We start from the raw sequence: 25,152 nt of genomic DNA, 5'->3' as shown, positions 1-25,152 counted from the left end.
GTGTTTGTGTGAGTGTATGCCAACCTTGGGTGGGGGACCTCAGGGCTGGGGAACGAACTCTGGTCCTCTGTTGGAATAGGAGGTACACTTTAACTACTGAACCATCTCTCTAGGCCCCGCTTGTCTACTTTTTATCTATCATTAGCAGAGTGGATGAAGCCGTGGAGAGCCAGAGAACCGCAGGCTTTGGTGACTGGACTCTAGTCCCCAGAGTTTAGTGCTAGCCGCTGTAGGAGCCAAAGGATTCAGCACGGGAGGTCCTGTGCATAAACTGCCTGCCCCCCGCTGGTCACTCCAGCTGGCAACGAGGGTTACAGGAGCAGGGACCATAAATGCCTAGACACGTGGCCTGAGGCCAGGGAGGCCCCGCCTTCCAGTGAATAGCCACGCCCACACCGAACCCGCCTTGGAGACGCTCCGGGCAGGAGCCACTTAGCGTGTCGGGAGGGTGATAGTTCCGAGTGTGTGTGAAAATCCCAAGCTACACCCAGCTGGAGTACACTTTCAGGGTTTTGAGCCTTAGAGGTGACCGGAGTGGCGGTCAGGGTCGTCACCGGTCTCCAAGTGCACCCTCCCAGCTCTTTCGCGCCCGTGTCTGTCACGCGGTACTGCCTTAAGGCGGGGCCTGTAGAGTCGTAGACTCAAGCAGAGAAGGGCGGACCCGCAGCTCTGAGGGGCGGAGCCTGTAACCACGTGAAAGGAACTTGCGTTGGGGGCGGGGCCTCGGCTGCGAACTCAGGCGGGGTGGGACTCGAAGAGGGCGGGGTGGAGCCAACTCCCGCGGTGGGGCGGGGCCTGTAATGGTGTGGGGCGGAGCCTGCGGCTGCGTGGAACGAACTCTGAGGTGGGGCCGAACCTGGGGAGGGCGGGGCCTGGGCTGGCGTGGAGCGGAATTTGCGGAGGCGCGGGCGGGGCCTGTAGCAGATACCGGAACCTCAGCGGGAGAGTGGCACGCAGACCGGGGGTCGAGAGCCCGGGTAAGGCGGACTTCGAGTTCCGGCCGGGCACTTGGGGCCTGGTAGTGCATTCTGTACTCTCGGGCCTATTCCGTAGCTGAGGGACGCGGGGGTGGGATTCGAACCCCAGTTAACTCGAAATCGCAGAGAGCGCACCTCTTATCCGGTCTTAGGAGGTACGGACGACCAATGTCGGGGTTGAGACGGACCCTGCTGGGCCGACAGATACTGATATCATTGCCTTCCAAGATTCCTATTTCTGTCCGATGCAGGCCGCAGGGTTGTCGTTTGCAGTTTCTACCGACCTGGGCTGTGACACACACCTTCTGCACTCCTGGGTCTCATGCAGGTTTCTCTTGACCGTTGGGAACAGACTCTGGGATCAGGTGCCTGCATGGACAGTCCCCTGCACACTTGGCTGATCCCCTGACTCTGTGCTACCCGCAGCTAGGTCAGTAGGCAATTGCACCTCCACCCCACGCCACCAAACCAAAGGCCTTGTGGCTCTGATTAACCTTTCCTCTCTCACTGACGGTGCAGCTGCCAGGACTCAACCCTCTTGATTGCCCAGGTTCCCCTGGACTGAGCTTAGCATCTTTGTGGGCTCAGAGTTCTGGGCCACATGAAATTTTCGGGGCCCCTCCCCTGTCATGGAAGGCTGCCTTTGACTAGGGTAGCTGGTGTCTGAAGCCAGATATGATCATGGCTGATCCATTGCTTCTTCTGTAGGAACCACTGTCCTGATCATGGACCCAGAATGCTCCAGGCTCCTCCCGGCAGTCTGTGCTGTTCTGGCAGACCCCAGGCAGCTGGTGGCAGATGACACCTGCTTGGAGAAACTGTTGGATTGGTTTAAAACAGTGACAGAGACAGGTAAGGACATGGCATGTGGAACTTCACCTCCTTGGGGTTCTCTGGATGATCAGAGAGAGTCAAGATGCGGCACCAGGGCAGTGAGCTGTGGAGTCACAAGTTGAAAGTCCCATCGGAGTCCATCACATTTCAGGCTTCCAAGCGCTGTTCAGTTCACACTAGGTGTTTGCAGAGAGCCACCTACATTGTTTAAGTTATCTTTGTTGTATTTTGCTTATCTTGAAGAACTTAGATCTCTGGGTGGATGTGGTGGGACATGTCATCCAGAAGTCAAGGCAAGTGGACCTCTCAGCTTTGAGGCCAGCCAGTGCTACATAGTGAGTTCAAGGCCAGCCTGAGTTACATTTTTGCTGTGTGGGTGGACCTTAATTTTTTTAATCACATGCATTGTTTGTGTTTTCAATTTTTTGTTGTTATAAATAGTGTTGTACTGACTTTTCCTTGAGCGTGAGTACCCTGGCAACTAAAAGTTTTTCCTCTCATGGTTGATCATTGTCTTCTGAGCCTTGTCTTGTCTTTCATACCTACCTTCATTTCTTCTTGGTTTGCTGTTTTTTTGTTTTTTTGTTTTTTTTTTCTTGTGAGACATGATCTAATGTAGCCTAGGCTGTCCTCAAGGGTGACCTTGAACCTCTGGTCCTCTTATCCGTGTCTGAGTGGGATCGTAGTGTGAACCATCACTCCCTGTTTTTATTGGATGCTGAGGATGGAGCCAGAGCTTCTTGCATGGCAGAGAAGCGCTTTACCAACTGAGCTACATCCCCAGCCTTTATCTTTTCTTTTGTGTTTTGTCTCTAAGTTATAGGATTTAAAATGACATTTCCCTGTAAAAGTAACATGTTAGTTGAATCCTACAAGCTTTACTGTATGATACTTTTGTAATTTAGGTTTTTTGTTTGTTTGTTTTGTTTTTGAGTCAGGGTTTCTCTGTATAACAGCCCTGGCTGTCCTAGAACTCACTCTGTAGACCAGGCTGGCCTCCAACTCACAGAGATCTGCCTGTCTCTGCCTCTGAAGTGCTGAGATTAAAGGCGTGTGCCACTATGCCTGATGTGTGATATGTGTGTATGTGTGTGTGTATGTATATGTATATGTGCACCTGTTTGCTCATGAGTGTGGAGGCCGGAGGTTGACATTGTCTTTTCAATCACCTTACACCTTACATATTGAGGCAGAGTCTCACTTGAACCCAGAGCTTTCCAGGTTGACTGTTCAAACAGGACAGCTGAGGGTCTCCTGTCTGTGTCTCTGGGGTGCTGTCTGCCCAGCATTTATATTGGCTCTGAGAATCGGAACTCTGGTCCTGCACAGAAAGCTTTACCTACTGAACCATTCCCCAGCCCTCAAAGCCTAGTTTTTAGTCAGGTTTTTGCAAGTAATTTTACAGGATTGTGTGTGTGTGTGTGTGTGTGTGTGTGTGTGTGTGTGTGTGTGTTGCATGCACACCCAGGCATCTATATACGAAGGTCAGAGCAGAATATTAGGCATCTTCTACGATCACTCTCCACCCATTGCCTTGAGAAAAGATCTGTTACTGAACCTGAAGTTACAGGAAACTAGGCTGGCTGGCCAGGAAGTACTTGAGATCTGCCTGTCTCCACCCCTCCCCCACCTCTAGAATTAGAAGCATGCAGAGACATGCCTGGCTTTTTATGTGAGTGCTGGGAATTCGAACTCGGCTCCTCATGCTTTCCATGCCTGTCTTATCTATGGAACCATCTCCCCAGCTCCTTTTGGTTTGTTGTTGTTTCTTTGGAGGTAGGATTCAGCTGTATAGTCCAGGCTGGCTTGTAGACCAAGCTGTCTTTGACTCAGAGGTCTGCCCACCTCTGCCTCCCGAGTGCCATGTTTAAAGATGTGTGTCACCATGTCTGACCTGCAAGTATTTAAAAAAAAAATGTTCCACATGTTGGGATGAATGTTTTCACACCTGTTCATTAGATAGATCACTAGGTTGGCTTTCACCATTCACGTCTGCTGTGTTCTTGACAGTCTGTCCATGAAATTGTTTCTCAGAGGTGAGATGTGTAAAAGTCTTGCCCTGAGATTGTAAGTTCAACATTTTTTTTGCACTGTTGTCTTTTCTTTAATGGCTCCTTATTTATTTCATTTCTTTCTCTCTTTCTCTCTGTCACTCTTTCTTTTCCTTCCTTCCTTCCTTCCTTCCTTCCTTCCTTCCTTCCATTCATTCATTCTTCCATTCTTTCTTTCAATGGACCTAGAGATAGACAAAAATTTTATTGCTGAGCCACACCCCAGCCCCTCACTGGGGGATTCTAGGCAGGGGCTCTACCACTGAGCCACACCCCAGCCCCTCACTGGGGGATTCTAGGCAGGTGCTCTACCACTGAGCCACACCCCAGCCCCTCACTGGGGGATTCTAGGCAGGGGCTCTACCACTGAGCCACACCCCAGCCCCTCACTGGGGGATTCTAGGCAGGGGCTCTACCACTGAGCCACACCGCAGCCCCTCACTGGGGGATTCTAGGCAGGGGCTCTACCACTGAGCCACACCGCAGCCCCTCACTGGGGGATTCTAGGCAGGTGCTCTACCACTGAACCACACCCCAGCCTCTCACTGGAGGATTCTAGGCAGGTGCTCTACCACTGAGCCACACCCCCAGCCCCTCACTGGGGGATTCTAGGCAGGTGCTCTATCACTGAGCCACACCTCCAGCTCCTCACTGGGGGATTCTAGGCAGGTGCTCTATCACTGAGCCACACCCCCAGCCCCTCACTGGGGGATTCTAGGCAGGTGCTCTGCCACTGAGCCACACCTCCAGCTCCTCACTGGGGGATTCTGGGCAGATGCTCTACCACTGAGTCACACCCCCCAGCCTCTCACTGGAGGATTCTGGGTAGGTGTTCTACCACCAAGTCACACCCCAGCCCCTCACTGGGGGATTGTAGGCAGGTGCTCTATGTGGAGTTACAGCCCTAGCTCTTGACTTGTTGTCTGTATGGTTCTTGTCTGTATCTTTTACCTACTGCTGAATCATTGACTCTCTGAGGTCTCCTCCTTAATGAATTCAGGTTAGTTGCTATTTGTTGCAAAAACCCTCCCCGCTTGGACTACTTGATCCTGATGGATAGGGCCACTTCTAGAGAGGCTCTCCTTGGTCACTGCCCTCTTGAGATGTCCTGTCTCCCCAGAGTCCAGCCTCCAACTGCTACAGGACCACCCCTGCCTAATGGAGCTACTGTCCCATGTGCTCAAGCCACAGGATGTGAGCCCCAGGGTCCTCTCTTTTGCTCTACGTCTTGTTGGGATCTTTGCAGCCCAGGAGGACTGTTTCCAGTACCTTCAGGTGAGCCCTTATCTCCCATGTGCTTGTCCCCTTAGGGGTGGTCATCCTTTTCCTCTGGATCAGGAGCCATCTCAGTACCTGGGTCTCAGTGGCTGGCCCTGCTCCTGTGTCTGGCCAGTGTGTCAGGAGTTCAACCCCACTGTCACCTCACACTGTCCCTACTTGGAAACACTCGCCAGGGATGAAGCTGGCTATGTGATCCTTGGCACATGTGGAGTTCCTCTTTCTGATGGGGCATGTGAGGGCCGGAGGCTACCCCGGTGCTTTGCCTGTAGCACAGCCATGGGTTGCATGGGACAAAGAACAGAGTGGTCCACATGGCGTGAGTCCACCTGCCCAGGGAAATCCAGCTCCAGGGGATCGGATGCCCTCTTCTGGTTTCCACAGGCACCAGCATTCACGTACATACCTACACTCAGACATGCACACATAATTAAAAAATCATACAGAGAAAGGAGGAGGAAAAGAAGTCTCTTCATTCTTCCCCTGACCTCTCCCCTCTCTCACGAGGGCAGAGCGAATGGTGCTGGGGCCTGGGACAGCTGTGAGGCACCCTTGGTACCTCCACCAGTCCTGTTCGTTTTCCGTTTTGTTGTTTGAGGGGGTTTTTCCCTCAAGACTTTATTCATTGTTTTGTGTTTGCTTTTTGAGACAGTTTCTCTCTGTGTAGTCTTGGCTGCCCTAGAGCTTGCTATCCAAGAGATCCCCCTGCCACTTCCTCCCAAGTGCTGTGATTAAAGGTGTGTGCCACCACACCTGGTGTTCATTTTTATTTCGTGTCTTTGCCTACGTATACGTCTGTGGACCACATGTATGCAGTTCCTGTGGAGGTCAGAAGAGGGCATCAGATTCCCCTGGAACTGAGATTTATGTAGTTGTGAGCCACTGTGGGGGCGCTGGGAGCCAAGCCTGGATTCTCCATCCGAGCAGCCAGTCCTCGGATGGAGAATTCATCTCTCCAGCCCCTTGTTTTCATTTTTGAGATAAGGTCTCACCACGTGTCCCTGGCTGAGCTCAGAGTCACAGAGCTCCACCTGCTTCTGCCTCTGAGTTCTGGGATTAAAGGTGTGCGCCACCGCCAAGCCCAACTCTCCCAGTCCCGACAAACCAACAAAGCCTTGTCTCTCTGCATCCCTGATGCCTTCTTTACTTCTTAGCAGGGAGAGTTGTTGCTGGGGCTCTTTGGGGAGACGGGTGCCCTCAGCTGGGCAGCCTGGAGCGTGCCCAGCGTGCGCAGTGGCTGGATCCAGGGCCTGTGCTCCCTGGCACACCACCCCAGCGCCCTGCACTTCCTGGCTGACAGTGGTGAGTGTAGCCCACGCCCTGTCCCAGTTCCTACAGGGCACACTAGCTTTGAGTGCCTGTGGTGTGGGATCTCCGAGGAGCCCCTGAACCTCTCTGAGTCCAGTCTTCTCAGCTGGGGAAGCGGTGGTGGTGGTCTAGAGTTGTCAGGGTAAGCACACAGTAACCATAGGGACAGTGTCATCTTTGACTCCTAGTATCTGGGTGGCTCCCGAGCTAGTGTATTGTCAAGCAGTCACGAGTTTGTCCTTGAAACAAATTGGAACTGGTTAGAAGCTGCATTGGCCTTGAAGCCAGCATGCTGGAGGCTCTTGTTGGGTTTGCTTGTGAGCAGAGGGGAGTCTGGGCGCTTTCCCTGAGGCCTGGAAGGGTGTGACAGATAGAAGGTGCTCTCTGCATGCTTCCTCATTCAGGCTGACCTTTCGCTACCCACTCCAGGTGCTGTGGACACCATCTTCTCCTTGCAGGGAGACCCCAGCCTGTTTGTGGCCTCTGCAGCCAGCCAGCTTCTAGTACACATCCTGGCTCTGGCCATGCAAGGTGGGGCTTCAGGGTCCCCCATCTCAGAAGCTGCTGCCTGGCCTGTCTGTGCCCAGAAGATTGTGAACCATGTGGAAGAGTCCTTGCATTCCAAAGCCACCCCGCGGGTCACACAGGCCTTGAATGTACTGATCACCACCTTCGGGCGCTGCCATAGCCCCTGGACAGGGGTCCTCTGGGAACGGTTGAGTCCCCCTGTGGCCTGCCTGTTTGAGAGAGACCCCATTCCAGCTGTACACTCACTCATGGACCTCCTCCTCAGCGTAGCCAGGTCAGGTGGCTGCAGGGGCTGAGGGTGAGTGGAAGTTGCCTGTGAAGTCTCAGAGCAGCTGATGCTTCATGGGGAGGACCCTGGCACTGTCACCTCAGGGGATGGCCTTCAGGACTGGGCACATTTACAGCTGTCTAATTAGGTACTGATGGAGGAGTGATTTTCTTTCTGCAGGTCTCCTGTGTTGAGTTTTGCAGCCTGTGGTCTGTGGGAGATGCTGGCCCAGACCCTGAGCCGCCTGAGCCCCACACAAGCTGGGCCTCTAGCCCTGGGGACCCTGAAACTTCAGCACTGGTATGATTGGGGATGCTAAGAGTGTTACACAAATGGTTGGGGAACATTGGAAACTGGGAAGCCAGATGCGAGATTAGGCCAGGAGGGAGAGCAGCCAGGTGGGATGGACAGGTATTAAAGCAGTGGTCAGCTCATTCTGTCCCTCCCTCCTCTCTTTTCCTCCCCTTTCTCTCTTTCCCTTCCTCAGTACTTGTTGTGGAACTCATTACTTCATACATGCTATTCATTACTCTACCACTGAGCCACACCCCAGCCCCTCACTGGGGGATTCTAGGCAGGTGCTCTACACTGAGCCACACCCCAGCCCTCTTTTTCTTATTTTGAGACAGTTTTCACTGAATTTCCCAGGCTGTCCTTGAACACACTCTGTATGTCAAACTGGCCTTGAACCTCACATCTCTACCTCAGCCTCCTAAACAGCTTGGATTGCAGGCATGCTCCACCATACTGAGCAAGAGACAGAATTATTTCAGATAAAAGTTTTGTGGTGGTACCCCCAGAGCTAAAGCTAACTTCTGAGCTATCTGTAGCTGTCCTCTGACCTCTACTGTGGATGAGCCAGGCTCCTGGTGCCCCATTGTGTGTACTCCAGGGGGTGTGCAGAGGTGTGGGTTGCTGAATCGTGTATACTCCAGGGGGTGTGCAGAGGTGTGGGTTGCTGAATCGTGTATACTCCAAGGGGTGTGCAGAGGTGTGGGTTGCTGAATCGTGTATACTCCAGGGGGTGTGCAGAGGTGTGGGTTGCTGAATCGTGTATACTCCAAGGGGTGTGCAGAGGTGTGGGTTGCTGAATCGTGTATACTCCAGGGGGTGTGCAGAGGTGTGGGTTGCTGAATCGTGTATACTCCAGGGGGTGTGCAGAGGTGTGGGTTGCTGAATCGTGTATACACCAGGGGCTGTGCAGAGGTGTGGGTTGCTGAATTGTGTATATTCCAGGGGGTGTGCAGAGGTGTGGGTTGCTGAATCGTGTATACTCCAGGGGGTGTGCAGAGGTGTGGGTTGCTGAATCGTGTATACTCCAGGGGCTGTGCAGAGGTGTGGGTTGCTGAATCGTGTATACTCCAGGGGGTGTGCAGAGGTGTGGGTTGCTGAATCGTGTATACTCCAGGGGCTGTGCAGAGGTGTGGGTTGCTGATATGGGATGCAGGGAGGATGGGTGCTAAATATCTGAGCAGGCTCAGATCACGAGGGTGGTCCATCACAAAAATGTGAAAAAGGACATCTAGGGTCACTGACCACAACATGAGCACACTTGGGCACTACTCTTGGAGCCTAGAAATTGCCTGTCACTCTAATCAGGGAGTGTGACCAGACCTCATCTGCTCCTGAGGACATCAGGGCCAAGCCTTCAGGCCCTGGTTAGGCTTCTCCCCATTTCCTTTTCCTTGAGTATAGCTTGCCGAGGAATTGTGTCAGGGGAGTGTGCACCCTTGCTTGTACTGAGCCATCATAAATTCGCTAGGGATGTTCAGATTGCAGCCAGAGAATAACCTTCACCATGTACTATGTCCCCAGTCCCCAGGAACTGAGGACCCAGGCTTTTGGAGTCCTCCTCCAGCCCCTGGCCTGTATCCTGAAAGCCACCACTCAGGCCCCTGGGCCTCCAGGTATGCAGGGAGGGTGGAACCTCCATCCTTGATAAGCCCTGGCCCCTGCTGTGGATGGTGGTCACTGCAGGGATGCTGTTGTCTTTGGCCTCAGGCTTGCTGGATGAGACTGCGGGCAGTGTGCTGACTGTGGACACACTCTTGTCCTCTAAGTCGGCCTGTGTGGGACTCCTCTGCCAGACTCTGGCTCACCTGGAGGAACTACAGATGCTGGTAGGTGCAGCCCTAGTCCCTGACCATCGGGTCATGTAACCCCAGGCCTCTACTAACCCAAACTCCTTCCTTCAGCCCCAGTGCCCCTCCCCCTGGCCCCAGGTACCCCTGCTGGGAGCTGCAGTAACCATATTGCGCCTCTGTGATGGCTCAGCGGACCCCAGCTCCAATGTGGGAGGCCGTCTCTGTGGGACTCTGGGCGGCTGTGTTCGTGTCCAGCGAGCAGCCCTCGACTTCTTGGGGACACTGTCTCAGGGAACGAGTGAGTAGGGTTTTCTCTTGCCCCGAATTCCATTTTTTCTTCTCTTTCTTCTGTGGTCCCACCAGGCCCTCATGTAGCCCTGCACCCAGGCATCTTACATCCCCCTGCTTCCTTTAGGCTTGGAATCCATGCTCCCTGCCAGGTGCCGGGCTCTGGATAGAAGTCGGGTTGATGTTTCCATTCCTGTCTATTTCAGGCCCCCTGGAGTTGGTGCTGGAGGTATTTGCAGTCCTCCTGAAGACCCTCGAGAGCCCAGAGTCCAGTCCCACGGTACTGCAAATGGGTTCCGGGAGGCCTGCACAGCTGGACCTTCTTGCTTAAGACTGCTTCCAATAGGGGCCACAGAGTCCTACCCACATGGGTAGCCTGCCACTCCAACCCTATAGCCTGTCCTGCCCATTCTAGGTCCTGAAAAAGGCCTTCCAGGCTACACTCAGATGGCTCCAGAACTCACACAAGACCTCCAACTGCTCTGATCTCAGCCCCGATGCCCTGCTGTTCCTTGCAGGTAACCCTGGCTCCTTGCAGAAGAGCTGGGGTGGAGACGGGCTGGGCAAAGTAATCCTGGGGGGGAGGCAGAGTGTGACCCTAGAGGCCACTGACCACTCCTTCCTGGTACAGAGCTATTCCCCATACTACAGAAGCGCCTGTGCAGCCCGTGTTGGGAGGTGAGGGACTCGGCCCTGGAGTTCCTGACACATCTGATCCGACATTGGGGAGGTGAGCACCCTGGGGACAGCAGTGTCTGTGTTGTGTTTATGTGTCCTGTGGGCTCTGGGGCTCCCAGACTATCTGAGTGGCCTTTGGTCACAGCTGTGGGGCATTTGATTCCCAGGGCAGGCTGACTTCAGAGAGACACTGCATTCCTCAGAAGTGCCCACGCTTGCCCGCCAGCTCCTCCGAGACCCCGAGAGTTACGTCCGAGCAAGTGCGGTAGGCGCTGCTGGGCAGCTCTCTAGCCGGGGTCTGCAGGCCACTCCCGCCAGCCCCGAGAACCGGCAGGCCCGGCAGGTAGGAGCCATGTGTTGTTGTCAGCTCAGTGAGTGGGTGGGCAGCTGGTCAGCTCTGTAGCAACGGTTCCTGAGAGCAGGGCCGTCCAGAGGGACCGCCAAGGAGCTGCGGGCAGCAGGGCACAGTGCCGATGCTCTTCCTGGCACCCCATCATAGACACTGACCCTGTCTGGATAATAGGCAAGGGCAAAGCTTAAGAGCAGTGCATACCGACACCTTGTGTGAAGGGGCCAGAGCAGCACGTGGCCCAAGCCCAGGTGGCCGTGCACTTGTGTCTCCTGGGTCCTGTCCTAACTGGCTCATCAGCTGTTTTAGCTGCTTTTCTTGTTGCTGTATCAAATACTTGATGAAAGCAGGTTAAGGAAGGGTGGGTATACTGGGGCTTAGAGTTTGAGGGTACAGTCCATCATGGTGGGTGAGTTATGGCAGCTGCAGTCAGGAAGCAGAGAGAGGTGGATGCCCAGCCCTCTCCTTTTTATTCAGTCTGGGACCCCAGCGCATTCTCTCCTCTAGCCTTATCTAGAAACTCCATCACAGTCACTCCCAGGGCTTTGTCTCGTAGGTGATTCTGGATCCTGTCAGTTGACAATATCATGCTGACTTTTCTGGAACTCTCTGCAGGGCCTACTTATGGACCTCATGCATATCCTGTCTACGGACTCAGAGGGCTTCCCTCGGAGGGCTGTCTTACGGGTCTTTACTGAGTGGCTGAGGGATGGCCATGCTGATGTGGTGCAAGACACGGAGTGGTTTGTGGCCACTGTGCTCCAGGCGGTGAGCCGGGATCTGGACTGGGAGGTCCGAGTGCAGGGTTTGGAACTGGCTCAGGTGTTCCTCATCCAGGCAATGGGGCAACCCAGCCTGCACTGTCCCTACACAGTGGGCCTGCCTGAGGCCGCCTCTCCCAGCCCACACCCGGAATTCTTGCAAACTCTCTGCCGGCTGCCACTCTTTGAGTTTGCCTTTTGTGCCTTGCTTGACTGTGACCGACCGGTGGCCCAAAAGGCCTGTGACTTGCTCCTCTTCTTGAGGGACAAGACAGCTCCCTGCAGTGGCCCCCAGGAGGCTGGGGACAGCCCTAACTTGGCCTCTGTGGAGGCTGTCCTGCAGAGGTGGCGGGAGGGTGAGCAGAGCCAGCCCCTTGGGGACCTGGAGCCTGAGGCCATGCTAGCTCTCCTGAGGTCCCTAGACCTGGAGGGCCTGCAGGGCAAACTGGCCAAGAGCAGCGACCATGTGGAGAAGAGCCCACAGTCCCTACTGCAGGACATGCTGGCCACAGTGGGTATATTAGAGGAGAATGAAGCTGACTGCTACTAAGGCTGTGTCCACACCCTCCGTCCCTTGCCAGCAGCAGGACTGCAGCCCAGGCCAGCTGCTCATGAGACCCTCCAGGGAGTAGATCAAAGTTCCCATATTTTAAGCTGGGTATGATAACACAGTTGTGGTTCCAGGGTTTTAAAGGTCAAGGGAGGAGAATGTAGAGTTCCTGGCCAGCCTGGACTAGATAGCAACCCTGTGTCAAAGAAAGAAGAAATCAATTCAAAACAAACACTACCTTTTGTGCGTGTGTGCATGCAGACCAGAGGTCAGTGTCGGGTGTCACTCCTCAGGTGCTGTCCACCTTGTTTTTTGAGAAAAGCTCTCTCACTGGGACTTGGCTCTCACTGATGAGACTTGCCAGTGAGCTCCAGGGATCCTGTCTCCACCTCCCCAGCACTGGGATTATAATGCTGCATCGCCACACCTGGGTCTGTATTGGGGCTGGCGTCGAACTCAGGTCCTCGTGCTTGCACGGCAAGCACTTTATCCCCAGCCCCCAGAACCTTCCCTCTGATGGATTATTAAAGAAGTGGCTTGTTTTCTGCCCAGAACCAGTAGTGTTGAAGTCTGTAATCCTTCAGGTTAAATTTACGTATGGTTTACCACAAGGTCCTATTGGTGTTCTTCTGCACATGGCCATTTGGCGCTCTCTACTCCATCCAACCACCAAGGTTTAGAAGTCCCATAATCGGCTGGGCAGTGGTGGTGCACGCCTTTGATCCCAGCACTCGGGAGGCAGAGCCAGGCGGATCTTTGTGAGTTCAAGGCCAGCCTGGTCTACAGAGTGAGTTCCAGGACAGCCAACACTACTCAGAGAAACCCTGTCTCAAAAAAAAAAAAAAAAAAAAAAAATTAAAAGTTGTTCAGAGTTGCCACTGTGGGTCCTGTTTATAAGAAAGAAAAAAAAAAGCTACATCTTATTTTAAGAAGGAAGAACCCGGCCACAGCTACAATCAAAGCAAAACCAGCATCCAGCAGTGTAAAAAGCTCAATGTCTGGCATCTAGAGCTTTCTCGTGATCTGGGCTCCAAAGGGCTTGGACAGCTCCACTTCCTGGCTCTACCATCCACAGCACACCCAGCTGGTCTTTTAGATTCAGGCCAGCTTCACCCAAACCTGCTGGGCAATCCACAGTCCTGGCATCTCAAACCTGCTGGGCATCTCACATTCTGACATCTCAAACCTGCTGGGGTCTCCGCCACAACTGAAGTCACACCATCACCAATGATCTCTCTTGGATTCTCTCCATGTTCACTTTAATCCTATCACTTTTATGTGACCGAAACCAGTACCACATGAGATTTTTTTTTTTTTTTTTACCAGATTCAGCTGCTTGCTTGAGATGCAGTCTTGACCCCCTCTGGACCACAGCTTCTGTGTGCTGGTCCTGAAGACTTCCTTCTTAGAAGATTTACCTCAGTGGTCCTGGTCTCTGTTGATCACAGCTGATTCTTCAGCCCCAGCTGACCAGAAACAGAGATTCTGAATTTATTTATTTTTGGGTTTTTGAGACAGAATTTCTTTGTGTAGCTTTGGAGCCTGTCCTGGAACCCGCTTTATAGACCACGCTGACCTCAACAGAGATCCACCTGCTTCTGCCTCCCAAGTGCTGGGATTAAAGATGTGTGCCACCATCGCCCAGCAAGATTCTGAATGTAAATACATTACATGAATGGCCCTGATACTTTTTTCTTTCCTCCTAAAACTTCACAAGCCAGGCTGCTATCATCTGCATTTCTCTGAACACTCATAAGTTCTCACATAGCAGCCCAACAGGCTTTATGCACTGTCTTAGGTTTTCTGTTGCTGTGAAAAGATACCATGATCATGGCAATTTTTAAAAAGGAAAGCATTTAATGGGGTGGCTTGAGGTTTAGTCCAATTGTCATGGTGGCGTGCAAGCAGATGTATTGCTGGAGAAGTTGCTGAGAGTTAAAAATCTTGACCCAAAGGCAATAGGAAGTGGTTTATCTCACTGGGCATGGCTTGGGTGTCTATGAGACCTCAGAGCCTGCCTCCACAGTGACACACTTCCTCCAACAAGACCACACCTACTCCAACAAGGCCACACCTCCTAATAGTGCCATTCCCTTTGGGGGCCATTATCTTTCAAAACACAAGCACTCAATGGCTTTTAGAGCTTAGAGTTCCAAACGTCTATAAGTCCCCAAACAACATGGTCAGATCTGTCCACAGTACCCCACTCCTGGTACCAAGTTCTGGACTACTTCATCTTCTGTTGCTGTAGTACACACCATGCTGTCTTACGGTTTCTATTGCTATGAAGAGACACCATGACCACGGCAACTCTTATAATGGAAAACATTTACTTAGGGCTGGCTTACAAGTTTTAAGGTTTAGTCCATTATCATCGTGGTGGGAAGCATGGTGGAATGCAGGCAGACATGGTGCTGGAGAAGGAGCTGAGAGTTCTACATCTGGATCAGCAGGCAGCAGGAAGAGAGAGTGACACTGGGCCTGACGAGCATTTTAAACCTCAAAACTCACACCCAGTGACACACTTCCTTCATCAAGGCCACACCTAATAGTCTCACTCCCTATGAGCCTATGGGGGGGGTCATTTTCATTCAAACCAGCACAACAGCCAAAAGCAACTTGTGGAAGGGAGGGTTTACTTCATCTTTACAGCTTACAGATAGTCATGAAGTCAGGGTAGGAACTCAAGCAAGAACCTGGAGACAGAAACTGAAACGCCACCCACAGTGAGTTAGGCCCTTGACCTTTGTCATTCATTAAGAAAATGCACCCCCAGACTTGTCCATAGGCCAATTGGATGGAGGTAATTCCTCAGTTGAAATTCCAGATGTCTCTAGCTTGTGTCTAATTGACAACTAGCACATAAGAAGACTTCTCCCCAAGTGAGATCTGGTGCCCCGTGGAAAGGTACCTGGCCTGGTGGGTGAGTGTGTCTTCTGGGCTCTGTTGTCCCTTGGTCTGTGGGTGTTCGTATGCCATACTGTCATGATTTCTCTAGTTTTATCTCCTTTACCTTATTTTTGAGACTTGCTTTCATGTATCTCATGCTAGCCTTGAACGTCTGCATAGATGAGGATGGTCTTGAATGTTGATCAAGCATGCTGGCATGACAGGTATGCACCGCCATGCTCAGTTTTTGCAGTGCCAGGGATGGAACCCAGGGCCTTGTGCATACCAGACAGGCCTGCTACCCACTGAGCTACCCCCAGCCTTTGCCGAGCTCTGTAGTAGATGGACTTTTGGCAGTGTGATGGCTTTTTTACTTTCACTGAGCTGCTTTGCTGTTTGGGACTCCTGTGGCTCCATAGAAGCCTTAGGATTGATTTTTTTTTCCCTGTGTCTGTAGAAAATGCTATTACGATTTTGGTAGAAATCACCATTGAACTTGTAGGTTGCCTTGGGTGGGATGGTTCTCTTAACATAATGCTTTTAGCCCCTCAGCCCAGGGATGTACTCACATGGATTTCTGTGACTCATTCTCCTTCATTCATGTTTTGAGTTTTTGTCAGGCACAGCTGTCACCTCCTTAATGGAGTTTCCTCCCAAGGACTTTATTGGTTTTGATGTTCCAAATGGAGCTGATTTCTTAATTAGTTTCGTAGATCATTGTTAATGTTAGTTAAAGTTTCTTGTCACTGTAACAAAATGACTAACACAAGAGAAGAAAGGTCTATTTTCTCTCCTGGTTTCAGAAGCATCCATCCATCATGGTGAGGGAGGTGTAATGGAGCAGAGCAGTTCATAACATGGCTGCCAGGGAGGAAGGAAGGGGAGGAGATGGGGAGAAAATGAATATATGTATATGCAGGGAGCCCCCCTCCATATTTTTGCATCCAGGCTCCCAGCCTAGGGGATGGTGCTGCCCACATTCAGGAGCTCTTCCCATCAGTCATTTGGCTCCAGAAACCTCTCCAGGTACACCCAAGTGTGCGTTACTCAAATAGGTGCCACTCAGTTCAGTCAAATTTACAGTCATTCACCATCAAACCAAGAGTGGTAATATGCCTGTAAACCCTGGGCTTGGGATGCTGAGGCAGGAGAATTGTAAACTCGGAGCCAGTCTGGGTTATGTCATAAGACCTTGTTATGGAGAAAACTAGCCACCATGAGTGGATAGACACAGACATGCCCTTTGTGCTGACTCTTCTAGCCTGTGACTTTAATAAATTCACTTCTAACAGTTGATGGAGTTCCTATACATAAGCTCATGTCATCTGGGAGAAGATGGCTTCATGTCTCCCTTCTCTCATTTGATGACTTTACATCTTTTCCTTGCTCAATTGCCTGATGGGGGCTTCCAGCACTGTGCTCCACAAGTGACAAGACTGGGTAACCTTGTCCTCAGAAAAATTTGAACTCTGGCATTGAGTTAATTACACACTGCTCGTTTGTCGCATGTAGCCTGTCTGATGTCATGGCACATTCCTCCAAAGTCTGTTGATTGCTTTTATTATGAAAGAGGCTGAATGCCTTTTTCTGCATCTGTTGGGATGATCATATAATTTTTATAAATTTAATTGCAACTCTAATTTTTACAATTATTTTTATTATTTGTGGGTATTTTGTCTGCCTGTATGTTTGTGCACCATGTGCACATAGTACCTACAGAGGCCAGAAGAGGGCATCACATCCTCTGGAATTGGAGTTTCAGATGATTGTGTGAGCCCATGTGGTTTCTGGGAACTGAACCCAGTTCTTCTGCAAGAGCAGTAAGTGCTCTTAACTGCTGAGCCATGTCTCTAGCCCCCCTTTTTTATTTAATTTTTATTTATTATCATTGTGTGTGGAGATCAGAGGAAACTTTGAAGAGTTGATTCTCTCCTTCTACTATGAGTTCTGGGGATTGAATTCAGGTCCTCTGACATCACCTTTACCATCTTGTTGGTCTCTGTATCACAGTTTTGATTTGCGTGTGAGCCCTCCTTGCATCCCAGGGATCCATTGACATGATGAATGAACCTTTTCCCATGCTGTTGAGTTCTGTGTACTCACATTTGCCTGGGGAGTTTTGTATGTGTTCATGAGAGCAGTTGGCCTGTGAGATTTTTTTTTCCTTTGTTTTTATTTTATATGTATGGGTGTTTTCCCTGCATGTCAGTCTTTGCACCACATGCATATCTGATACCTGCAGAGGCCAACAGAAGGCATTGGATCCTCTGAGATAGGAGTCACAGACGGTTGTGAGCTGCCATGTGGGTGCTGGGAATTGAACCTGGATCCCTGGAAGAGCAACAAGTGTTTTTAACCTCTGAACCATCTCTCCAGCCCTGATTTTTTTTTCCCTGTGAGATTCTTATCTGACTTTGGTGTGGCAGTAATACTGATTTCACAAAGCAAGCTGGGAACTATTAGAGTTCTCTGACACTGGTATTCATATTCTATATCTAATCTAGATATAAATCTATCTATCTATCTATCTATCTATCTATCTATCTATCTATCATCTATCTATCTATCTATGCTAGCCTCAAACTCCCAGAGGTCTGTCTGTGTCTGCCGATAATTAGGTTAAAGCTTGCACCACCACAGCCAGATGTTTTAGATTTTTTTTTTTGATGCAGAAACTCCTGAAGCCCAGGCTGACCTCAAATTCACTGTGTAGCCAAAGATGACTTTAAACTTCTGATTCCCCTTCCTCTACCTCCCAACTGCTGGGATAAAAGGTGTGCACCACCACTCTAGGTACTTCATGCATGTCAGGCAAGTACTCTACTGACTGACCTACATCCTCAGCCCATTGCCAATGATGTCCTGTGACCCTCAATGTCTGGAGGCAGGTGGCACGGGATCCAGAGTCTCTGACCTTAACTCCAGTCCTCAGCAGTTTGCCGAAAAACCAAGTGCAAATGTCTACTCTTTGCCTTCCAGGATCAGTTTGTCTATGGCCAGCAGGTGGAGCCGACCAGACTGACACCAGGTAGGTATGAGTCATAGCAGACAGGGCCTCAGGAGGTGGGACAGAAACTGGACCATAGGACATAAGACTGACCGATGACCAGTCTCTGAGACTAGTGATGTTTATGTTGGCTGTCTTAGGGTTTCTATGACTGTAAAGAGACACTATGACCACAGCAACTCTCACAAAGGGAAACATTTAATTGGGGCTGGCTTACAGTTCAGAGGTGTAGTCCATTATCATCATGGTGGAAAGTATGGTGGTGTGCAGGCAGACATGGTGCTGGAGAAGGAGCCAAGAGTTCTACTTCTGGATCAGCAGGCAGCAGGAAGAGAGAGTGACACTGGGCCTGGCTTGAGCTTCTGAAACCTCAAAGCCCCCCCCCCCCCCCAAGTGACACACTTCCTCCAACAAGGCCACACCTCCTAATAGTGTCATTCCCTATGAGCCTATAGGGGCCATTTTCATTCAAACCACTAAAGTGGTCCCACCCTGATGCCCTGTAGGCAAGGAGTCAGATAGAAGGTGACTGAGGAAAACATCGGCCACATCTTGGTAGCAGTGTCTCCTGATAGCCAGAATGTCCATTTGTGGTTAAACGTCCTTGGAGCTTCTCTTGGGTTGTCCTGCATCCATCAGAAACAGACACCGGGGCCCTTTCACATGTTCACTGACGAAGTGATGGTATCCTCAAATGACTCAGTGTTTGAGAAGACAAATCATGCAGGAACACAAAAGACTCAGTGTCATTACAGCGTCACTTGCAGTATAGAGACCCTTCTTTGTAGAGATCATGGGAAGAGACACTCTGAAAAGATGGTCTACCATGATTTGGGGTGAAAAAAAGGGTGATCTGAAGAGGGGTTGTTCATTTTTGGCTCACAGTTCCAGGGGACGCGCTATCACAGTGGGGGACACGGCAACAGCAGGAAGCGGCTGGTCACGTGGCATCCGCAGTCAGGAAGAGGGAGATGGATGCAGTGCTCAGCTCACTTGCTCCTTTTTATTCAATACAGCCCATGGGATGGTGTCACCTACATTATGGTGAATCTTCCCACCCCAATTGGCCAATATAGGAGCCTCCTCACAGACATGCTCAGAGCTTTGTCCTCTGGGTGACTAGTGCCTGTCATGTTGATAGCATTAGCACTCACATCAGGTCTTTGATTGCACTCTTCCTGGAAGGAGGAATGAGACATCTTTACTCTTAGAAGGCCTCGTGCATGTTATAAAGCCATCTTACACAGATCCGGGATTCTGGGAGCAGGGTTTGAATGGCCTTTCTTTCAGGCAGTTCAGGATGTCACAACTCACAGGGTCAGAGACATGACCTCAACCCATTCTTCTGGCTAGTAATTCAAGTCCTGCGGGTCCAGTCCTCTCTCGTATAGGCCACCGGCTGTGAGAAGCCCAACCTGAGTGCCTTCCAGGCCTGCTAATGCCTAACTAGCTACTTGCCACTCAGGCAGCCCACTCAGCCTGTCTGTGAAGTGGGATGCCCTTACCAGCTGTCTTAGGGGTTTCCATTGCTGTGACAGAACACCATGGATAAGCAACTTGAGGAGGAATGGGTTTGTTTGGCCTACACTTCCACATCACAGTCCATCACTGAAGTCAGGACAGGAACTCACGTAGGGCAGGAACCTGGAGGCAGGAGCTGATGCAGAGGCCGTGCTGCTTACTGGCTTGCACTCCCTAGCTTGCTTGGCCTGCTTTCTTAAAACACTGGGACCACCAGCCCAGGGGTGGCACTGCCCATGGTGAGTTGGGCCCTCCCAATCAAGAAAATGTACCACAGGCTTGCCCATAGACCAATCTGGCAGGGGCATTTTCTCAATTCAGGTTCCTTCTTCCAGTATAACTCTAGCTTATGTCAAGTTAACATAAAAACAGCCTGCACACCAGGCTTGGAGAGGCCCGAGACCAAATCTCACTCTGAGATACCAGGCTACAACTGCAGGTCTGACTTGGTCCTCCTGTAGATGTAACCAACGGTCTTATTAAATAAGAAACACAGAGCCGATTCAGAGAAGAAAGCCAAGAGGTCAGAGCTAAGAGCCTCACCCTTCCTGATTCAGGGATCCTCTTCAGCCAAGAGAGCTCTCCGAAAAAGGGGACCTACTTCCTGTGTGTGTCTTTATATAGTCTAGCTGTTCTGCCTTCTCATTGGTTGTAAACCCAAACATGTGACTGCCTCGTCATTGCCTGAACGTACCGCCCTCCAGGTCCTTAAAGGCGTGCGCCACCGCCGCCATGCACTTGCTATGGCTCTAATAGCTCTGACCCCCAGACAACTTTATTTATTAACATACAATTAAAATCACATTTCAGTACAAGTAAAATACCACCACATCCTCCACCTCCATGGCCCCTATGTCTCCATTCTGTTGCATTGCCATAGCAGAGCAGCCAAGTCTAAACAATGTATAAAGTCAAATGGTTTCTGGAGCAGTTCTGGTGGGTGGAAGGTCCAAACAGCAGAGCCTCAAGGCCTGCTTGAGGGTACCTTAGCTGTTTCAGGTAGAGTGGAGGTAGAGAAGTGACCTGGACCAACAAGTCACTCTTCAGTGACAGGGTCCTGAGGAGGAGGGGCCAGGGATCAGAGGTGAGGATAGATCAGGCGGGTCAGGAGGTCTTGCACAGGTCATGTCTCATGTCAGGCATGTTTATTAAGAAGTACAGCATCTTATATAGTATTTGTGGGAAAATGGGATGGAGTCAGCAGAAAGCCATTATACAGGGGGACAAGGTCAGCAGGCTGCTAATCAAGTAATGTGGATTATTATCTCCAGGGTGTCAGAGACCAGCACGTGGAAGCCTGGGACTGATAACTCCAGGCTCCTCGAGGGGGAAGAAGCCAAGTTCCTAGCAACCAAAACCTTAACTCCTTCAAAGCCCAGGCCCCCGCCCCAGACCGGACCTTGCCCAGTCTGCCCCTGGGCAAAGACACAGAACTAGCTTCCTTTTGTTGTTTCACTGGAGCTCTGAGAAAGCCTTGGATCACCTGACTCTCAACAGAGGAGGGAACAGCTTCATTCAGAAGGAGTGTATACGAGATCAAAACGCCAGATTTGCACTATCCCCTCCCTCCTCTGGGTGTGTAGGTGTGTGTCAGATCCCCCCCCACACACACACACACTGTATGTGTGTGTGAAGGTCATAGGTTGACATCAAGGTTCTCTCTCTCTCTCTCTCTCTCTTTCTCTTCCTTCTCCTCTTCCTCCTCCACCTTTGGGTGGGTACCCACAGAAGCCAGAAGAGGGCACTGGATCCCATGGAACTGGAGCCATAGGTGGTTGTAATCTGCCTGGTGTGGGTGTTGGGCATGAACCTCGGGCCCCTGGAAGAGCGACCAGTGCCCCTCACCACCAATCTAGCTTCCCCACCTTGTTTTTTGAGACAGGGTCTCTCACTGAACCTGGAGTTCACCAATTCAGCTAGACTGGCTGGCCAGTGAGCTCCTCCTGTCTCTGTCACTGCTGCACCAGAATCACACGAGGACCAAGTTTACAGCACCTGAGCTTTTGGGGGACATGCTTGACCACATTCAAACCACAACACGACAAGCATCATCTGCTGGTACTGATGTCCCCAAAGTCAGCGGCTTTCACTTCTCTGCACCCGCCTTGCTCTTGGCTTCCCACTGACCTCATTCTGCCAGTCTCTTTATTTTTAAAATGTGTGTGCGTGTGTGCGCGTGTGCATGCGTGCGTGCACACAAGTGCACATGAAGTGCAATGCCCACAGAGGTCATCATATGGGGTCATATGTAGCTAGAGTTTTCCTGCCTGGTCCACAGTCAGGACAAATCTCTGTCACCCGCCAGTCCCACAGCCGCTCAGACCTGACCAAGTAAACACAGAGACTTATATTGGTTACAAACTGTATGGCCGTGGCAGGCTTCTTGCTAACTGTTCTTATAGCTTAAATTAATCCATTTCTATAAATCTATACCTTGCCACATAGCTCGTGACTTACTGGCATCTTCACATGCTGTTTCTCATCATGGCGGCTGGCAGTGTCTCTCTGACTCAGCCTTCCACTTCCCAGCTTTATTCTCCTCCTTGTCCCGCCTATACTTCCTACCTGGCCACTGGCCAATCAGTGATTTATTCATTGACCAATCAGCAACACACTTGACATACAGAACATCCCACAGCAGTCATATTTCTTGGAGCTGGAGTTACAGGCAGCTGTGAGCCACCCAGCACGGGTGCTGGGAACCCAACTCAGGTCCTCTACAAGAACAGCTCATGCTCTTAACCACAGAGCCAACTCTCCAGCCCTGGGACTGGAGTTACAGACAGTTCTGTGCCACCAGGTAGGTACTGGGAACCGAAAAGCAGCCAGTGCTGTCAGGCCCTGAGCCATCTCTCCAGCCCCCGTGGGATATGTCTATTTTGAGTATGTGTAGTTCCATGCTGTGACAGAACCCTGGGAAGATGAGGGAGGAAATCAGTCTATGGTTCTTGGCCTCATGGGCCAGAGCATCGTGGAGGACAGTGAAAAATGGGGCACAGCTGCTCACCTTGTGGAGGCTGGGGAGAAAGAGATACAGTACTTCAGTTACTGTTCTATAGTGGTGAAGAGACACATGACCAAGACGATGTATAAAAGAAAGCATTTAATTGGGGGCTTGCTTACAGTCTCAGAGGGTTAGAGTCCATGACCATGGTAGGGAGTGTGGCAGCAGGCAGGCAGGGGTGGTGCAGGAATAGTAGCTGAGAGCTTACATCTGGTCTGGGGGGGGCGGGGAGAAAAGAGAGAGAGAGAGAGAGAGAGAGAGAGAGAGAGAGAGAGAGAGAGACTGGGCCTGACATGGGCTTTTGAAACATCAAAGCCTACCCCCAGTGACACACCTCCTCCAACTTGGCCACACCTCCCAATCCTTCCTAAATAGTTCTACCAACTGGGAACCAGACATTGAAATATATGAACCTGTGGTGGCCATTCTCATTCAAACCACCACAGATAGGAAGGGACGGGGACAAGGTATTCAATGACTTTCTCCCTTTGAGCAGCCCCACTTCATAGCAATTATATCATATCATGAATCCGTGTGGCAATTAGTCCATCAGTTAGGTCAGTGTCCTCAGAATTCTGTCACTTCTGAGCCTTGCGGGGACCATTCAGACACAAACCATAATAGATCACCAACCATTGCATTCTGACTTTCATCGCTGTGTTCAGGGTGTGACTGTCACTCCACTTTCTGTGCAGGATGCTCCTTTTTTAGGTCTTTATTGCTTTTAGAAATTTTACTGGGTTGAAGAGATGGCTAGGTGGCTAGGAGCACTTGCTGTTCCTGCAGAGGGCCTGAATTGAGCTCCCAGCACCCACACAATGGTTTAACTTACCTTAACTCCAACTCTATAGAATATGACACCCTCTTCTGGCTTCTGCAGGCACCAGCCACACATGCGGTACACATACATACATATAGGCAAAACTCTCATGTACATAAAAGAAAAATAAATCTTAAAATAAAAAGCCAACTTACTCTTAGGTTGGAGAGATGGCTCATTGTTTAAGAGCACTTGCTGCTCTTGCAGAGGACCCAGGTTTGGTTCCCAGCACCCTCATCAGGCCAGGGTCTCAGTATCCCTGAGAGGCGCTTGGAGTGATCAGCATGTACTGAGTGTGTGAGGCTGGGGGGGCTCCTGGCTGGGCCTCTAGTGTGTATCATCCAGCTAATGCTGTGTGATCACTAATCCTGAAGGGTCATGCATTGGTTCATGTCTCACAGCTGTGAAAAAATTCCTGACAGAAGCAATTGAAGGGAAGGCTTGTGTTGGCTCACAGTTTGAGAGTACAGTCTGGGATCACAGGGAAGGCATGGTGCAGGAGCCTGAGGCGGCTGGTCACATGGCATCCACACTCAGGACGCAGCTCAGCCTACTTTTTCTTTTTTATTCAGCCTGGGCTCCCAACCCATTGGACAGTGCCTCTCCATATTGAAACGCCCTCACAGGCAAACCCAGAGTTGCATCCCCTAGATAACTCTAGATCCTGTCAACCTGATAATTGATAGTAATCATCACAGCTTTTTATTTGTTTGTTTGTTTGTTTTAGTTTGGGTGTTTTTTTTTTTTTTTTTTTTTTTTTTTTTTTTTTTTTTTTGAGACAGGGTCTCACAGTGTGGCTCTCTCTGGCTGTCCTGGAACTCACTCTGTAGACCAGGCCGGCCTTGAACCCACAGAGATCCACCTGCCTCTGCCTCCCGAGTGCTGGGATTAAAGGTGTGCACCACCACCGCCTGGCGTTTCATCACAGCTTTTTATTAGCTCTAAAGCTCTGATGGAACACCCAAGCAGTAGTGTTGCTCTGGGTCAGGCATAGCTCGTCTTGGCTGAGCTCACGGCAGCTGGTGAGTTGCCTGGGGCTAACTGGTCCAAGATGCCTTCAGTTGGGATAACCCAGGTCCTGTGGGTTCCCTCACCCCCCTGGGACAGCAGATGGATTGCTCTTGTGCTAGCAAGAATGGAGGGACTAGGCAGAGGAGTAAGTGTTCCTCTAGGGCCTGGCACAGTGTCACACAAGTCATTTTTCCTCTATATGTGTGTAGGGGGGTGTGTGTGTGTGTGTGTGTGTGTGAGAGAGAGAGAGAGAGAGAGAGAGAGAGAGAGAGAGAGAGAGAGAGAGAATGCCACGTGTACTGGAGCTAGAATTCCAGGTGCCCTGGAAGAGCAGTGTCACTCAGCCTCTGAACCGTGTCCCCAGCCCCCACACTTATCTTTTGAGACAGGGTCTCTCAACTGAATCCGGAGTCATAATTAAACTAGGCTGGCTTGCAAGCCCCAGGGAGGTGCCTGCCGCTGCTTCCTTGGTTCGGGAATTACAGGGGCATACTTCTGCATCTGGCTTTTTATGTGAGTGCTGGGGGGTCTGAATTCGAGTCCTCAGGCTTATGTGGCCATCACTTTACTGACTGAACCCTTTATCCATCATCTTTTATTGTCCAAAATGAGCCAGGAGACAGGCCTAGACTGAAGGATGGGAAAAGACTCCACTTCTGAGAGGAGCCAGTGAAGGAACACAGTGCCGGAAGTGGTCACTCAGGGAGGGGATAGGAGATGCTGAGTGAGTGGTTTTCCAAGGGGTCCTCAGCATCCGCTCCCTGTCTCTAGTCTCAGAGAAGATGGACAGAGGGCTTGATGCTCAGAGGGATGTCAACTGACCTCCTTGGGACAGACAGAGCCTTCTGAGGGGTTTGGGGGACACTGAGTTAGTGTCAGACCTCAAGTCCTTGGTAAGCCTACATTCTAGGCAACATTGCAGCTCCAGCCATCAGCACAGAGTGGT

The 25,152-nt window shown here is 51.0% G+C and overlaps 1 protein-coding gene and 1 long non-coding RNA gene across 8 annotated transcripts; one reads left to right on the top strand and one right to left on the bottom strand.

Moving 5' to 3' along the window:
• The first annotated feature begins 871 nt into the window (after positions 1-871).
• Positions 872-23,349, top strand: Brat1 (BRCA1 associated ATM activator 1). Of its 7 annotated transcripts, none has more exons than XM_052754207.1 (15): positions 932-977; positions 1,306-1,407; positions 1,686-1,829; positions 4,983-5,137; positions 6,295-6,442; positions 6,878-7,250; positions 7,425-7,544; positions 9,060-9,151; positions 9,246-9,364; positions 9,440-9,626; positions 9,823-9,896; positions 10,032-10,134; positions 10,248-10,346; positions 10,462-10,637; positions 11,259-12,508. In XM_052754207.1, exons 3-15 carry the CDS (start codon positions 1,703-1,705, stop codon positions 11,952-11,954), a joined length of 2,469 nt encoding a protein of 822 aa, XP_052610167.1. In that variant the 5' UTR covers positions 932-977; positions 1,306-1,407; positions 1,686-1,702; the 3' UTR covers positions 11,955-12,508. The 7 variants fall into 7 exon arrangements, with proteins under 7 accessions (XP_052610168.1, XP_052610167.1, XP_052610166.1 ...); XM_052754209.1 differs by lacking the exons at positions 932-977; positions 1,306-1,407 and adding exons at positions 17,823-17,871; positions 20,643-23,349 and having other exon boundaries at positions 11,259-11,411; XM_052754208.1 differs by lacking the exon at positions 1,306-1,407 and having other exon boundaries at positions 872-977.
• On the bottom strand, positions 18,031-20,189 carry LOC128120349 (uncharacterized). The gene is made up of 2 exons (XR_008221847.1): positions 19,915-20,189; positions 18,031-19,028 (listed from the first exon to the last, which is right to left on the bottom strand). It is a non-coding gene; the product is annotated as an uncharacterized LOC128120349 (long non-coding RNA).
• Positions 23,350-25,152: the final 1,803 nt, after the last annotated feature.

This window comes from Peromyscus californicus, unplaced genomic scaffold (genome assembly GCF_007827085.1).
Source record: "Peromyscus californicus insignis strain IS unplaced genomic scaffold, ASM782708v3 Scaffold_2__1_contigs__length_46816999, whole genome shotgun sequence".
Taxonomy (NCBI): domain Eukaryota; kingdom Metazoa; phylum Chordata; class Mammalia; order Rodentia; family Cricetidae; genus Peromyscus; species Peromyscus californicus.
The sequence above is the reverse complement of the archived record's forward strand: the minus strand, read 5'-3'. Positions and strand labels throughout refer to the sequence as shown.

Bases quoted from the DNA above. Each gene is read 5' to 3' on its own strand.
- Brat1 (XM_052754208.1), top strand. From the start codon at position 1,703: ATGGACCCAGAATGCTCCAGGCTCCTCCCGGCAGTCTGTGCTGTTCTG. The intron at 5,138-6,294 runs GTGAGCCCTTAT...TTTACTTCTTAG, and splicing joins ACTGTTTCCAGTACCTTCAG to CAGGGAGAGTTGTTGCTGGG. The intron at 7,251-7,424 runs GTCAGGTGGCTG...TTCTTTCTGCAG, and splicing joins CTCCTCCTCAGCGTAGCCAG to GTCTCCTGTGTTGAGTTTTG.